Below are 18287 nucleotides of genomic sequence, written 5' to 3'. Positions count from 1 at the left end.
CTATAGACTGCAGTGTAAACACCCATCAGTACACAGTGTAATAGGGTCTATAGACTGCAGTGTAAACACCCATCAGTACACGGTGTAATAGGGTCTATAGACTGCAGTGTAAACACCCATCAGTACACGGTGTAATAGGGTCTATAGACTGCAGTGTAAACACCCATCAGTACATGGTGTAATAAGGTCTATAGACTGCAGTGTAAACACCCATCAGTACACGGTGTAATAGGGTCTATAGACTGCAGTGTAAACACCCATCAGTACACGGTGTAATAGGGTCTATAGACTGCAGTGAAAACACCCATCAGTACACGGTGTAATAGGGTCTATAGACTGCAGTGAAAACACCCATCAGTACACAGTGTAATAGGGTCAATAGACTGCAGTGTAAACACCCATCAGTACACGGTGTAATAGGGTCTATGGACTTCAGTGTAAACACCCATCAGTACACAGTGTAATAGGGTCTATAGACTGCAGTGTAAACACCCATCAGTACACAGTGTAATAGGGTCTATAGACTGCAGTGTAAACACCCATCAGTACACGGTGTAATAGGGTCTATAGACTGCAGTGTAAACACCCATCAGTACACGGTGTAATAGGGTCTATAGACTGCAGTGTAAACACCCATCAGTACACAGTGTAATAGGGTCTATAGACTGCAGTGTAAACACCCATCAGTACACAGTGTAATAAGGTCTATAGACTGCAGTGTAAGGACCCATCAGTACACAGTGTAATAGGGTCTATAGACTGCAGTGTAAACACCCATCAGTACACGGTGTAATAGGGTCTATAGACTGCAGTGTAAACACCCATCAGTACACGGTGTAATAGGGTCTATAGACTGCAGTGTAAACACCCATCAGTACACGGTGTAATAGGGTCTATAGACTGCAGTATAAACACCCATCAGTACACAGTGTAATAGGGTCTATAGACTGCAGTGTAAACACCCATCAGTACATGGTGTAATAGGGTCTATAGACTGCAGTGTAAACACCCATCAGTACACGGTGTAATAGGGTCTATAGACTGCAGTGTAAACACCCATCAGTACACGGTGTAATATGGTCTATAGACTGCAGTGTAAACACCCATCAGTACACAGTGTAATAGGGTCTATAGACTGCAGTGTAAACACCCATCAGTACACAGTGTAATAGGGTCTATAGACTGCAGTGTAAACACCCATCAGTACACGGTGTAATAGGGTCTATAGACTGCAGTGTAAACACCCATCAGTACACGGTGTAATATGGTCTATAGACTGCAGTGTAAACACCCATCAGTACACAGTGTAATAGGGTCTATAGACTGCAGTGTAAACACCCATCAGTACACAGTGTAATAGGGTCTATAGACTGCAGTGTAAACACCCATCAGTACACGGTGTAATAGGGTCTATAGACTGCAGTGTAAACACCCATCAGTACACAGTGTAATAGGGTCTATAGACTGCAGTGTAAACACCCATCAGTACACAGTGTAATAGGGTCTATAGACTGCAGTGTAAACACCCATCAGTACACGGTGTAATAGGGTCTATAGACTGCAGTGTAAACACCCATCAGTACACGGTGTAATAGGGTCTATAGACTGCAGTGTAAACACCCATCAGTACACGGTGTAATAGGGTCTATAGACTGCAGTGTAAACACCCATCAGTACACGGTGTAATAGGGTCTATAGACTGCAGTATAGACACCCATCAGTACACGGTGTAATAGGGTCTATAGACTGCAGTGTAAACACCCATCAGTACACGGTGTAATAGGGTCTATAGACTGCAGTGTAAACACCCATCAGTACACAGTGTAATAGGGTCTATAGACTGCAGTGTAAACACCCATCAGTACACAGTGTAATAGGGTCTATAGACTGCAGTGTAAACACCCATCAGTACACGGTGTAATAGGGTCTATAGACTGCAGTGTAAACACCCATCAGTACACGGTGTAATAGGGTCTATAGACTGCAGTGTAAACACCCATCAGTACACGGTGTAATAGGATCGACAGACTGCAGTGTAAACACCCATCAGTACACGGTGTAATAGGGTCTATAGACTGCAGTGTAAACACCCATCAGTACACGGTGTAATAGGGTCTATAGACTGCAGTGTAAACACCCATCAGTACACGGTGTAATAGGGTCTATAGACTGCAGTGTAAACACCCATCAGTACACGGTGTAATAGGGTCTATAGACTGCAGTGTAAACACCCATCAGTACACGGTGTAATAGGGTCTATAGACTGCAGTGTAAACACCCATCAGTACACAGTGTAATAGGGTCTATAGACTGCAGTGTAAACACCCATCAGTACACGGTGTAATAGGGTCTATAGACTGCAGTGTAAACACCCATCAGTACATGGTGTAATAGGGTCTATAGACTGCAGTGTAAACACCCATCAGTACACAGTGTAATAGGGTCTATAGACTGCAGTGTAAACACCCATCAGTACACGGTGTAATAGGGTCTATAGACTGCAGTGTAAACACCCATCAGTACACAGTGTAATAGGGTCTATAGACTGCAGTGTAAACACCCATCAGTACACAGTGTAATAGGGTCTATAGACTGCAGTGTAAACACCCATCAGTACACAGTGTAATAGGGTCTATAGACTGCAGTGTAAACACCCATCAGTACACGGTGTAATAGGGTCTATAGACTGCAGTGTAAACACCCATCAGTACACGGTGTAATAGGTTCTATAGACTGCAGTGTAAACACCCATCAGTACACAGTGTAATAGGGTCTATAGACTGCAGTGTAAACATCCATCAGTACACGGTGTAATAGGGTCTATAGACTGCAGTGTAAACACCCATCAGTACACAGTGTAATAGGGTCTATAGACTGCAGTGTAAACATCCATCAGTACACGGTGTAATAGGGTCTATAGACTGCAGTGTAAACACCCATCAGTACACAGTGTAATAGGGTCTATAGACTGCAGTGTAAACACCCATCAGTACACGGTGTAATAGGGTCTATAGACTGCAGTGTAAACACCCATCAGTACACAGTGTAATAGGGTCTATAGACTGCAGTGTAAACACCCATCAGTACACGGTGTAATAGGGTCTATAGACTGCAGTGTAAACACCCATCAGTACACAGTGTAATAGGGTCTATAGACTGCAGTGTAAACACCCATCAGTACACAGTGTAATAGGGTCTATAGACTGCAGTGTAAACACCCATCAGTACACGGTGTAATAGGGTCTATAGACTGCAGTGTAAACACCCATCAGTACACAGTGTAATAGGGTCTATAGACTGCAGTGTAAACACCCATCAGTACACAGTGTAATAGGGTCTATAGACTGCAGTGTAAACACCCATCAGTACACAGTGTAATAGGGTCTATAGACTGCAGTGTAAACACCCATCAGTACACAGTGTAATAGGGTCTATAGACTGCAGTGTAAACACCCATCAGTACACGGTGTAATAGGGTCTATAACTATCGAGGCATCTGTGTAAACAGTAACCTGGGGAAGGTATTCTGTAGCATCATAAACAAAAGACTTATAAACTTCCTTGAGGAGCACAATGTCTTGAGTAAAAGCCAAATTGGATTCCTGCCAAACTATAGAACATCCGATCATATCTTCACCCTACAGACCCTAATTGACAAACACGTTCACAATAACAAAAGCAAAATCTACGCATGCTTTGTAGATTTCCAGAAGGCTTTCGACTCCATCTGGCATGACGGTTTATTCCTGAAACTTATCGAAAGTGGGGTAGGAGGGAAAACATATGATGTAATTAAATCAATGTATACAAACAACAAATGTGCAGTTAAAATTGGAGACAAACAAACAAAATACTTCCCACAGGGGCGGGGGGTGACGCAGGGCTCGCCAATCTCACCGACACTCTTTAATATTTACATAAATGGATTGGCAAAACTACTTGAACAATCTACAGCACCCGGCCTCACCCTATATGAATCCAAGGTTAAATTCCTCCTCTATGCAGACGACCTGGTTCTGCTGTCACCTACTAAAGAGGGGCTACAGCAAAACCTGGACCTGCTGGAGTCGTACTGCCAGACTTGGGCCCTGACAATAAATCCCCAAAAAACCAAAGTCCTTGTGTTCCAGCAAAGATCCAAACATCAGGGACCCAAAATAAATTTCACAGTAGGAACAACCAAAATTGAACAAACCACTAACTACACATACTTGGGCTTAAAAATCAGTTCTACGGGAAACTTCAAACTGGCTGTGAATGAACTGAAAGAGAAAGCAAGAAGGGCTTTCTATGCCATCAAAAAATCAATCCAAATAGAAATCCCAATTAGCATTTGGCTCAAAATTTTCAAATCAGTAATTGAACCAATTGCACTCTATGGCAGTGAGGTATGGGGACCGCTAACTCAACAAGAATTTGCAAAATGGGACAAACACCCAATTGAGATCCTACATGCAGAATTCTGTAAAAGTATCCTCCGGACTCAAAGGAAAACAGTAAACAATGCATGCAGGGCGGAACTAGGCCAATATCCATTAATAATCACTATCCAAAAAAGAGCCACCAAATTTTGGAATCACCTACAAATGAGCAATCCCCAATGCTATCACTACGACGCCCTGAAATGCCAAGAGCTGACCATAAAGAAGAATACCCTCAGTCAATTAGTCCTGGGACTCAGTGAAGTAACTACTAACAATACTAACAATAACCAGCCCCAGGACAGTGACAGGGTAACACAAAGAATTCGACCCAACACAATCGTCGCTAAGCAAAAGGAAAAATATCTGACATATTGGGCAGAAACAACAAAAACCCAAAGCAAACTCAATTGCTACTTGGCCCTAAACAGACAATACAACATAGCTGATTACCTGACCATGGTAAAGGATAACAAACTGAGAAGAACCTTGACAAGGTACAGACTTAGCGAACATAGCCTAGCGATCGAAAAAGGCAGACACAGGCAGACCAGGCTGCCAAGAGAGGACAGGATATGCTCTCACTGCAGTCAGGGAGTGGTGGAGACAGAGATGCACTTCCTCACAGCTTGTGGAAAATATCAGGGCATCAGGGAGAATTTCTACCAAAAATTCTCACAAATATGCCCTGATTTCAGAAATCTGAATGACAACCAAAAACTCCCATTCCTACTGGGAGAGGAGAGAAGCTGTATAACACTGGCGGCGCACTATGTTACAGCTTGCCATGAACAGAGGGACAACCAGTAAACTAAGAAAAAAATATATATAAACAATGCGAATGTATATTTATACACTCAGGGATATACCTGTTTATACACTGTATGAATAGAACTGCGTTTATGTGCTAAACCATAAATGTATTTTGATGCTTTGGCAACATAAGATGTAACTTATCATGCCAATAAAGCGATTTAAATTGTAAATTGTAAATTGTCTATAGACTGCAGTATAAACACCCATCAGTACACGGTGTAATAGGGTCTATAGACTGCAGTGTAAACACCCATCAGTACATGGTGTAATAGGGTCTATAGACTGCAGTGTAAACACCCATCAGTACACGGTGTAATAGGGTCTATAGACTGCAGTGTAAACACCCATCAGTACACGGCGTAATAGGGTCTATAGACTGCTGTGTAAACACCCATCAGTACACAGTGTAATAGGGTCTATAGACTGCAGTGTAAACACCCATCAGTACACAGTGTAATAGGGTGTATAGATTGCAGTGTGTCACTTCAGGGCACAGACTGTATACGAAGTATATTAAGTGCCTGTGACTCCTGTAAATCAGTGTAAATGATAGTTTGTCACTGTTTGCCTTTCAGACACCTACAGGCCATGCTGCAGTGCATATGTCAGGCCCTTGTAGACCAGAGCCAGGTGGTCCGAAATGCAGCGCTCTTTGCCCTCGGACAGTTCTCCGAGTTTCTGCAGGTATAAATAAAAGATTAAAAGTTCCAGATCATGCTCTGACGATTACAGAATGATTCTTAATTTTTTTTTTACTGTTTTCCTCTCACAAGCTGCTTTAGTTGGGAGGGCGGGTGAGTGAGATTTTTTTTTTAGTTTCATTCCTGTCTTGCATCTTGTGGTTGCTCTCTTGGGCTAGTACTGTCTCACTCTCCCTCCCTGCCACTGCCTTCTGTTTCATCCTCTCCTGTTCATTGCGCTATCTTTCTGTCGCTTGCCCACCACCTCTGGCAACCTGGTGAAAACATCTCCGCTTATTAAATCGCAACGTGCATGTCTGTTTCTTGCTGTGGCGCCTCTCTCATGTCGTCAGTAATACCATCTTGGTGTGCTTCAATGCGTTATTTCATGTCTTCCCTTCCTGCCCCACAGCCCGATATTAGTAAATATTGCGACGAGATCATGCCGCTTCTCCTGAACTACCTGGGCACAATCGACAACTCGAAGGGTGGCCACCTCTCAAAGTCGTATTACGCACTGGAGAATTTTGTGGAGAATCTGGGTAAGGCGACACTCGGTTTGTTTTGGACATTTCCTGGTCGAGACTCCGCGCTAAGTTCTGGTCCCTTTTGCAGGAGTTGGAAGACGGTTGTTACGTAGTGGGGCTTCTTCCCAAATGCTCTCTTCATGCTCGAGGCAAATAGTCGGCTTCCTATGAACTGAAACTTCACCTTGTGTGTGGATTATATGGTGAACTATTTAGTTTCATATACCATGGGGTTATACACTGGCAGCAATAAAGGATACTGCTACATGCTTTCAAACTCTCCGAAAGATGGAAAAGCACCACACTGACACTCGATGTAGCTCAGGCTAAAACTCCTCATTTGCATTTATTGTTAGATCAATTTCTGCATACACAAGAACTTGCATTTAGGTAGTGCCTTTAACGTAGAAAAAGATCCCAGTAACCATGCCCTCTTCTTCCATTGTCCAGCTGCGTGGGACTATCCTCACTTAATTCCATTCTTACCTGTTCAAAGGTGGCCAGAGCATCTCCAGCAATGGCTCCTTTTTCCATCCCCTGCACGATTATCTCCAGAGTCTCCCTGCAAAGTCATGAGTCACAACGGCACAGACGGAGGCCATTCGGCCCATCGAGTCCGTGCCGGCTCTGAGCAATCCAGTCAGTCCCATTCCTCCGCTCTATCCCTGTAGCCCTGCAAGTTTATTTCCCTCAAGTGCCTATCCAGTCTCCCCTTGAAAACATTGAGTGTCTCCGCTTCCACCACTTCCGTCGGCAGCGAGTTCCAGGTCATCACTTGCTGCGTAAACAAGTTTTTCCTCAGATCCCCCCTGTATCTCTTGCCCAAAACCTTAAATCTGTGTCCCCTAGTCCTTGTACCATCAACTAGTGGGAACAGCCTTTCCCCGTCTAGCCTATCCAAACCCGTCATAATCTTGTACACCTCTCTCAAATCACCCCGCAACCTCCTTTGTTCTAATGAAAACAAATCCAGCTTCTCCAGCCTGTCCTTGGAGCTACCCACAGGTGGGAGGAGAACACACAATACATAACATTTCCTCCCCTCTTAAATGGAAGGTCCACATTATTCCTCAACAGGTAAGTTACTTTCAATGCACTCAACGAACCTAGGGTAGAGGTAGACTGCCTCAACCCCTGACTTTACCCTGGGGTTTATTCTGCCCCAGTCTTGTGGGTAAGTCACTAAGCCTACAGATCCAAGCGTCTTGGAGGCCGCCGCTCTCTGACAGGATACCGGCGGTTATCGCTGGTTTCCACAGCAGTAGGCATTGACACAGGCCTGGGTGGAGAAGGTGCCTGTGTCAGTTGAAAGTCAGGAGTTTGCACAGGTGGAACAGTCTCTTTGACTTCCTGTGTTGGAGAAGAGCACTGTGGCAAAGGATGCTGGTTTGCGGTATCATCCGGAAACAGTTCAGGCCAACCAGCCGTTGGAGCCTCTGTGGCTGTCTCTGCTCCTAGCAACAGTTGATCTGTGTGTCTTCTCCAGACGACGTCCTCAGCAGTCTCAACCGTGTAAGACACAGGGCCCGTCTGCGCGATCACCGTAGCAGGAACCCATTTCGGTCCAGTGTTGTAGTTTCGAGCTAGGACGTGCTCTCCCGGATGAAACCGTCTCTCCTTGGCTCTTTTCTCTCTCTTTTCAACTTGAGCTTGTTGTTGACGATGGACAACCTGCTCTGCCCTTGGAGGTTTGAGTAAGTCAAAACTTGTCCGCAACTGCCTCTTCATCATGAGCGAAGCGGGGGAAGTTTTGGTTGTGGCATGCGGCTCGTTCCTGTAGGACAACAGGAAGCTGTTCAGACGTTGGTGGATTGAGCCCTGACCTTGCGATGCCTTCAAGGCGTGCTTCAAAGTTTGCACGAACCTTTCTGCCTGGCCGTTAGTAGAGGGATGATAGGGCGCAGACCTGATGTGCTGGACACCATTCACATGCAGGAAGGTTGCAAACTCCTGTGATACAAATTGTGGACGTCACTTACGAGTTGTTCCGGTGAGCCATAACGGCTGAACACCTCCCCAAGTTTCTCAATTGTTTTCTCTGCCGTGGTAGACCTCCTCACAGCGACCTCCGGCCACTTGCTACGAGCGTCTACAACCACCATAAACATCTTCTCTTCGAAAGGACCGGCGAAGTCCACATGTACTCGCTGCCACACTTCTGCAGGCCAATCCCAGGGGTGTAGGGTTGCCAGCTGTGGAACATTCCGGACCCTTTGACATGGGGAGCATGTTTTGGCTTTCTCCTCAATATTCCCATCGAGACCTGGCCACCAGAAGTAGCTTCTTGCCATTTCCTTCATCCGAACCATCCCACTGTGGCCTGTATGAAGTTGTTGCAGTATAGGTTCCCTCAGAGGTGGCGGAATGATGACACGGCGTCCCCAAAGAAGACAACCTGCCTGGATGGAGAGCTCATTTCTTTTTGAAACGTAAGGTTTCAAACTAGGAGAATCTCCTATAGCTCTCCCTCGAATGACATCGTCCATTACCTCAGACAGGACTGGATCATTGCGGGTGTACCTTCGCAACTGAACTGCAGTGACAGGTGCTCCCTCCACTTGTCTAAAGTAGAAGATCTCTATCTGACGAGGCTCTGGGGGAGTAACAGGCAAGGGTAGCCTCGAGAGACCGTCTGCGTTGCCGTGCAAGTCTGATTTGCGATATTTGATGTCGCATGTGTGTCCTGACAACAGTAAAGCCCACCTTTGCATCCTGCTTGCAGCGAGAGACGGAATTCCGGTGTGGGGCCAGAAGATTGAAGTCAATGGACGGTGGTCCGTCAGGAGTGTGAACCTTCTCCCAAACAGGTACTGATGAGATTTTCGAATTCTAAAAACGATTCCCAAGGCCTCGCGCGCGATTTGCGCATAGTTACTCCCTGCCTTGTTCAAGGTGCGTGATGCGAAGGCGATAGGTTTCTCTTCACCCGAAGGCATGATGTGGGATATGACTGCTCCCACACCATATGGTGATGCATCACATGCTAGCTGCACGGGTAGCTTTGGGTCGAAGTGTGTCAGGACCTCCGATTTCAGGAATGCTTTCTTTGCTTGGGCAAAAGCTTCGTTGCACAGTTCAGTCCATTTCCATGTTTTGCCTTGACATAGCAACTGATGTAACAGCTTCAGCAATGTTGCTAAGTCTGGAATAAACTTCCCATAGTAGTTAAGTAGCCCCAGAAATGAACGTAACTGGCTCACATTCTGGGGTGCTGGGGCCTCCACGATCGCCTTGACCTTTGACGGCGCCTTATGCAGGCCAGTAGCGTCAATCACATGCCCCAGGTACTCAGCTGAAGACTGAGAATTCACATTTGTCTTTACGAACTCTGAGTCCGTACTCTCAGTCGTTGTAGTGTCGCATCCAAGTTCAGAAGATGATCCTCATTTGTCCCAGTGACAAGGATGTCGTCCAGGTAGCACTGGACTCCTGGCAGTCCACTCAAAATCTGATCCATTGCCCTTTTGGAATAGAGCAGGGGCCGACGTAATTCCAAACGGAAGGCGGCAGTACCTGTATAGCCCCTTGTGTGTCACAATTGTCAGCAGCTCCTTTGATTTGTCATCGACATGCATTTGTAGATAAGCCTGGCATAAGTCTATTTTGCTGAACTTTTGCCCTCCGGCCAGGCCCATAAAGAGATCATCAATGAGGGGAAGAGGGTACTGTTCCGCAGACAGCACTGGGTTAATAGTCACTTTAAAATCCCCGCAGATTCGAATAGATCCATCCTTTTTCAGGACAGGAACAATGGGTGTGGCCCATTTGCTCACGCTCACTGGCTCCAGGACTCCATTCTCGACTAAGGCCTCCAAGTTAGCCTCAACTTTTGGCCTAATTGCATAGGGTACAGGTCGGGCTTTGTGAAACTTCGGCTTGCTGTCAGGTTTAATGTCCAGTCTCACGCTGATCTTTTTCATGCTCCCAAGTTCCCACCACCAGTGGGAGGAGAACACAAAATACATAACAGTTGGGCCCACGATACTTTATAAAGTATCCTTGTTTCCCCTCCTCTTGCTGATGCACATGCTGCTCTATGGTGACATGATCTACAGATATCAGGTCGTTTCCGCTCTTACGCTGGTGACACCCAGCTCTGCTGCTCCACCACCTCTCAAAACCTCTGCATTGCTTCTGTACCCTCAGACTGCTGTGTCTGAGTCTGAGCTTCCTGGAGCTGAACTGTGAGAAGACTGAAGCCATCGTCTTTGGCCCTGCCACAACCCCCGCTCCCTGGCCACCGGTCCCATCCCTCACCCTGGCTGCTCCTTCAGGAGGAACCAGACAGTTCACAACCGAACTTCATCCCTGAGTTGAACTGCAGACCCCACGAGCTCTCCATCACAAAGGCCGTCTACTCCCACCTTCGTAACATTGCCTGCCTCCACACCTAACTCAGCCCCTCTACTGCTGATGCACTTTTACGTGCCTTTCACACTGCCATTGCCTCCCACTACTCTCTGACACCCAAGGACTCCTTCCCTCCCTTAAATATTCCCTTACCTCTTCTCTCATAACCCCCTATTGCTAGTCCTACAACCAAAAGCATCGTCCCAACACTACTAAAATCCCATCACTATCCCTTCCTCAGTATTTCTGCATGCCTCCTACCTAAAATTGAATACACAGTTAAACAAACATAACAGTAATCGGCACCATTGAACGTCTCATGAAGAAAGAAAAACTTGCATTTTTACAGCACCTTTCACAACCTCGGGACGTCCCAAAGCACTTTACAGCCAATGAAGTATTGTTTGAAGTATAGTCACTGTTGTAATGTAGGAAACATGGCAGCCAATTTGCGCACAGCAAGATCCCACAAACCGCAATGAGATAATGACCAGATAATCTGCTTTTTAGTACTGTTGGTTAAGGGATAAATATTGGGCCAGGACACTGGGGATCACTCCCCTGCTCCTCTTCCAATAGTGGCTGTGGGATCTCTTACATCCACCTGAGAGGGACAGACGGGAGCCGAAAGACGGCACCTCCAACAGTGCAGCGCTCCCTCAGTACTGCACTAGGAGTGTTGGCCCTGGATTATGGGCTCAAGTCTCTGGAGTGGGGTTTGAACCCACGACCTTCTGACCCGAGGCGAGAGTGCTACCTAACTTGACATAATCACACAACTTAAACCTGAAAATACAAAACCTCGCAATAGAATTCCAATGTCAGTTATTCAATCACCGTAAATCTGTGGTCCTGATGATATGTTGTACATTAGACAGCTTAAAGCACTGTCTCCTCCAGCCTAGCATCAGCAACGGAAGTTCCACTTATTCACATAAAATGTCGATGAAAGAGAATTTCTCTAACTGGAAACCTGACCGACCCTGCCTCAAATTACTATCGATTCCCAAACATCAACTTACGTTCTATTCATTTTCAGTTTATTGATCCTAGCCTGTCTCTCGTGGCATCCCTCCTAATGACACTAATACTTGCAGGTTAAAATAGAGCTGCTGGAACTCCACAAACTTCCATCTTAATGTCCTGCAGGCTAACCTTTCACACCAGCTTAGATTTGACCAGCCCCGACAACATGCCACATAGTTTGTCAGTGGCACCTGCATGAAGTGATTGACCAGTCATTCATCCCAAGTGTACAATGGGATGTCACCAGTCCAGTCCAGTCATTGTCTTTTTAGGTGCGTCAGCATCTGGCTTTTCCTGACCAATTAACGTCTGTTTTAGGAACAGGAGGAGGCCATTCAGCCCCTCCAGCCTGTTCCGCCATTCAATTAGACCATGGCTGATCTGTGTCTTCACTCCATCTACCCGCCTTGGTTCTGTAACCCTTAATATCCTTAACCTAACACAAATCTATCAATCTCAGTATTGAGATTTTCAATTGACCTCCAGCCTCTCCAGCTTTTTGGGTGAGAGTGTTCCAGATTTCCATTACCCTTTGTGTGAAGACGTGCTTCCTGACATCACCGGTGAACGGCATAGCTCTAATTTTAAGGTTATGCCCCCTTGTTCTGGACTACACTCCCCCACTGAAATAAAGAATAGATTTGCCTTCCAAAGCTAGGCTTTATTAACTTTAAAATCTGCAGCACATCTTCCCATATCCAGTCCCAACCAAAGCTGGAAAAGAACTGAATTTAAGGTGGCCACAACACATCATGTGATCATCAACTACCAATGAGATTACAACATATATCCCAAGGCACTTAACAAACAACCAATCACAATACTTTTACTAAACAAGGAATAATCACCACATTCACCCCTCCTTTTAAAATATACTCCAACCTAAATAACCTTTACAATTTATAATTAATTATTTACAACTAAAACTATGCACAAGAATAAAACTGTTCACATGACACAATACTAAGTGAACAACAACAAATAGTAACATTGCACATAAGTATTAAGTATCTCTCAACTAAAACAATATACTATAATATTTCAACAATTTTAAAACATTACTATCAATTTAAAAGTCCATTTTCAATCGGTCGACCGGATATCTTGTTCGTGTCGACCTTCTTAACCTTGGTGAAATTCCTTGCCCTCCCACACCAGAAGGCACAGAAGTATCTTCAGTAGGAAGGCTATCCATATCCCGATTTTCAACGGTTTCCGGATTAGAAATCCCATCAGAAGGTAAACTGGGACGGTCATAAACATCTATCAAGGGCTGACTAATAGAAGTATAATTATCTGCAATCGGATTGGAAATGTTCGTAGTATCTGAAACAGCATCCACATTATCTAAATCATGACTATTGTTAATCTCCTCAGAAGAGGGCTGGCCCCCACAAGGAGCCAAGTCTTTAATTGAAACAGTACTTTCTTTCCCATCTTGGAATCGAATATGAGCATATTGGGAATTTGCCTCCAACAGCTCCACCTCCTCCACCAAAGGATCATATTTTGACAATCTAACATGGCGTCGAAGCAGCACAGGTCCCTGCATAGTAAGCCATGAAGGTACCGAATATCCCGTAGTAGATCTCCGCGGATAGTTAAAGAGCCTTTCATGGGGGGTCACATTAGTAGCCGTTGAAAGCAATGATCTAATGGAATGCAGGGCATCAGGCAGTACCATTTCCCACTGTGTATTCTTAAGGTTCCGGGATGTCAAAGCCAACATAACTGCCTTCCAGATCACCCCATTGTATCGTTCGCACTGTCCATTACTCTGGGGATTATACGGGGTAGTTCTACTAGTAGAAATTCCCCGACTCTGAAGGTATTCCTTCAACTGGGAAGACATAAAAGAACTTCCCTGATCCGAATGGATATACGCAGGCATCCCAAAGATGACAAAAAGTTGAGTCAGACATTTAATAACTGTAGCAGCTGATACATCTGCACAAGGAAAAGCAAAAGGGAACCTTGAAAACTCATCCACAACAGTAAATATATATCGGTTTTGAGTAGTTGAAGGAAGAGGCCCCTTAAAATCGACGCTCAAACGTTCAAAAGGAGAAGTAGCCTTTATAAGATGAGCTCGTTGAGGCTTAAAGAAATTCGGTTTACACCGAGCACAGATAGAACATGATGAAGTCATCCGCTTGACGTCTTCAACTGAAAAAGGCAAGTTCTTACTGCGTACAAAGTGTATCATCCTCGTAACCCCAGGATGACATAAGGCATTGTGAAGATTAATAAGCGTATCTCCGTGAATCACAGAACAATAAGCCCTCGACAGTGCATCAGCAGCAACATTATCCTTCCCCAGACGATAAACTATGTCAAAATGGTAACATGCCAACTCAATCCTCCATCTCATTATTTTATCATTTTTGATCTTTCCAAAATGTTTAACATCAAACATAAAAGGACACAGATTTTTGATCAGTTACCAACGTGAAATGTCGCCCCGATAAATAATGTCTCCATTTACGCAATGCTTCTACTATTGCGTATGCCGCTTTCTCTATTGAAGAATGTCTTTTTTCGCTATTGTTCAAAGTACGTGAGAAAAAGGCCACAGGTCTTCCATTTTGGTTCAGAGTAGCCCCAATTGCAAAATCCGAAGCATCCGTCTCGATCACAAAGGGAACCTGCTCATCAATAGAATGCACAACTGCTCCTAAAATATCCTTTTTAAAATTCTCAAAACATGTCCTGGCCTCCCATGATAGAGGATATGTCGTAACCCGAATAAGAGGCCGGATCTTCCGTGAAAAATTTGCAATCCAATTAGAATAATAAGAAAACAGTCCAACAACTCGTTGCAAAGCCTTAGAATTAGTAGGACAAGGTAAATCGATCAATGGTCGCAGACGTTCTGGATCTGGTTTAATCTTGTTTCCCGAGATAATATACCCCAATAGATTTACCTCAGTAGTCGAAAAGATACATTTCTCTTTGTTAAAAGTTAAACCAACTTTTTCCGCAGCTTGAAGGAATCTTTTTAAATTAGAATCATGCTCCACCCTTGATTTGCCACACACTGTGATGTCATCTAAATATGAAAAGGTGTCAGAGAGGGAGTTATCACTTATAAAAGCATCCATTGCCCGTTGAAAACAAGCAACACCATTAGTAACACCAAATGGTATTTGGCAAAACTGATACAGCTTTCCACCAGCCTCAAAGGCCGTATATGGTTGATCCTTCTTAACAATAGGAATCTGATGAGCACTCTTTAAATCAATAGTGCTAAAAACCTTATACTGAGATACTTTGTTGATAAGCTCATCAATCTTAGGCAAAGGGTACGCATCTAATTGAGTATACCTATTAATAGTTTGGGAATAGTCTATCACCATTCGTTTCTTGTGTCTCTCGTTAGTCGTGACAACTACCTGTGCTCGCCAAGGCGAACAACTAGGTTCAATGATTCCTTCCAATAAGAGACGTTGAACTTCAGAATTAATAAATTCTCTATCCTGACTACTATATCTTCTTGACTTGGTAGCAATTGGCTTACAATCCGACATCAAATTGGAAAAAAGTGATAATGGAGAAATAGATAAAGAGGTTAATCCACAAATAGATAAAGGTGGCTTAGTCCCTCCAAATGAAAGACTAAGAGACTCGTGTAACTGAAGCACATCATGTCCAATCAAAATATCCGCGCAGAGATTAGGCAAAACAGATAGGCGTATATCAGTATACGTATTACCTAGAAGAATCATTTTCACAAAGCAACAACCAGCTATTTGTGAAGTAAGGGTCGTCCGAGCCATACACACCTGATACGTAACAGGCGAAATTTTCAAATGTTTCTCCTTCGCAAACTGAAGACTTGTAAAACTCTCAGTACTGCCCGTATCTATAAGGGCCTTCACTTCCAACCCATTAACTTGAGCCGTAACTATAGCTTTGTTTAGGCCATGAGCAAATGCAGCAGAAATTGATGCAATAAACGCCCTATCTAAAGGCTGAATAGTCACAGAGGAGGTAGTGGAGGAAGGCCCTCCCACACCAGGAGAGGAGGAGGTAATTGAACCTGATGATTTGCACACGCGTGCATAATGACCTCTCTTGCCGCATTTACTACACACAGCCTCCCGAGCAGGACACTTCAGACGAGGGTGCCGGATATTCCCACAAAAATAACACTTCTGAATCCTAGAGGCAACAGCCGCCGAAGTAGAAACTGTTTCAGAATCTAGTAAACCACTCCCATTAAGTCCACATAATTCCTTTTCATCCGAAACTGCCGAAACCATAGTCGCAGGCCGATTAAAAAGAGCATAAGAATCCGAACTTCTCTGAGCCACATCCAATGTAGAAGCTTGCTCAAAAGCACTTTTAAGATCCAAAGTCTTATTTTCTAACAACCGCTGACGAATTGATCTAGACAGTAATCCATTAATAAAAGCATCCCGTACCGATTCTTCCTTATATTCTTCAGCCGTCACGGCCTTATAATTACAGTTAACACTAAGGCACCGAAGTGCTTGTAAATAAGTATCCAAAGATTCTCCCAGCTGCTGCCTACGGGCAGATAGAAGGTGACGTGCAAATACCTCATTCTTTGGTTTAACAAAAATCTTTTCCAATGTAGAAATAGCCACTTCATAAGTTTTACAGTCCAAAATATATTTATATACATCCGGAGCAATGTAGTTGATCAGCATATTCAGCTTATTTAGAGACTCTTGATCCAACACGCCCAAAAAGTTTTTAAATGTACAATACCAATGTTTCCATTTATCATCCACTCCCACCCAAGCAAATAGTTTCTCCTCATCTACTCTATCAACTCCTTTAACCGTCAAACACCTCAATTATATCACCCCTTAATCCTCTAAACTCAAGGGAACACAAGCCTAGTCTATGCAACGTGTCCTCATAATTGAACCCTTTTAGTCCCAGTAACATTCTGGTGAATCTGCGCTGTACACACTCCAAGGGAGAATAAATCCTCCTTGAGGTGCGGTGCCCAGAACTGAATGCAGTGCTCCAGATGTGGTCTGACCAGAGATTTAACGGGTGGACTGGTCAGTGCTCCAGATGTGGTCTGACCAGAGATTTAACAGGTGGACTGGTCAGTGCTCCAGATGTGGTCTGACCAGAGATTTAACAGGTGGACTGGTCAGTGCTCCAGATGTGGCCTGACCAGAGATTTAACAGGTGGACTGGTCAGTGCTCCAGATGGGGTCTGACCAGAGATTTAACAGGTGGTCAGTGCTCCAGATGGGGTCTGACCAGAGGTTTAATGGATGGTCAGTGCTCCAGATGGGGTCTGACCAGAGGTTTAATGGATGGTCAGTGCTCCAGATGGGGTCTGACCAGAGATTTAACAGATGGGGTCTGACCAGAGATTTAACAGGTGGTCAGTGCTCCAGATGGGGTCTGACCAGAGATTTAATGGATGGTCAGTGCTCCAGATGGGGTCTGACCAGAGGTTTAATGGATGGTCAGTGCTCCAGATGGGGTCTGACCAGAGATTTAACAGATGGGGTCTGACCAGAGATTTAACAGGTGGTCAGTGCTCCAGATGGGGTCTGACCAGAGGTTTAATGGATGGTCAGTGCTCCAGATGGGGTCTGACCAGAGGTTTAATGGATGGTCAGTGCTCCAGATGGGGTCTGACCAGAGATTTAACAGATGGGGTCTGACCAGAGATTTAACAGGTGGTCAGTGCTCCAGATGGGGTCTGACCAGAGGTTTAATGGATGGTCAGTGCTCCAGATGGGGTCTGACCAGAGATTTAACAGATGGGGTCTGACCAGAGATTTAACAGGTGGTCAGTGCTCCAGATGGGGTCTGACCAGAGATTTAATGGATGGTCAGTGCTCCAGATGGGGTCTGACCAGAGATTTAACAGATGGGGTCTGACCAGAGATTTAACAGGTGGTCAGTGCTCCAGATGGGGTCTGACCAGAGATTTAATGGATGGTCAGTGCTCCAGATGGGGTCTGACCAGAGGTTTAATGGATGGTCAGTGCTCCAGATGGGGTCTGACCAGAGATTTAACGGGTGGTCAGTGCTTAACTGCCTTTTGTTCCCGGTGCGTTGTGCAGGGAAGAAGATTGAGCCATACCTGCCCACGCTGATGGACAGGATGTTGACAGCACTGTGCTCGAGCAGCAGCAGCCGCGTGAAGGAACTGGCGGTCAGCACGATCGGCGCAATCGGTGAGCAAGGATCGCGTGCAGTCATGTTCAAATGCTCCTTCACCAAATCACAGCACAGAAGGAGGCCATTTTGGCCCATCGTGCCTGTCCCACTGTCCGATTAATCCCACTCCCCACCCCTGCTCTATCCCCATAGCCCTGCAGATTTTTCCTTTGCAAGTATTTATCCAATTCCCTTTTGAAAGTTACAATGGAATCTGCTTCCACCAACGTTTCAGGCAGCGCATTCCAGATCACAACTCGCTGCATCAAAAAATGTCTTCTCATTTTGCCTCTGGCTTTTTTGGCAAT

The 18287-nt window shown here is 44.9% G+C and overlaps 1 protein-coding gene across 1 annotated transcript in view; it reads left to right on the top strand.

Moving 5' to 3' along the window:
• Positions 1-18287, top strand: part of ipo4 (importin 4) — a 147580-nt gene that overhangs the window by 63464 nt on the left and 65829 nt on the right. The window contains exons 13-15 of the mRNA XM_085984404.1: positions 5813-5921; positions 6330-6459; positions 17883-17996. Of these exons, the coding sequence (XP_085840530.1) occupies positions 5813-5921; positions 6330-6459; positions 17883-17996 (353 nt within the window). The remainder of the gene's footprint in view (positions 1-5812; positions 5922-6329; positions 6460-17882; positions 17997-18287) is intronic.

The sequence above is a fragment of the Somniosus microcephalus genome, chromosome 4 (assembly GCF_052327205.1).
Source record: "Somniosus microcephalus isolate GS21.2 chromosome 4, FLI_Smic_1.0, whole genome shotgun sequence".
NCBI classification, from domain to species: domain Eukaryota; kingdom Metazoa; phylum Chordata; class Chondrichthyes; order Squaliformes; family Somniosidae; genus Somniosus; species Somniosus microcephalus.
The sequence above is the reverse complement of the archived record's forward strand: the minus strand, read 5'-3'. Positions and strand labels throughout refer to the sequence as shown.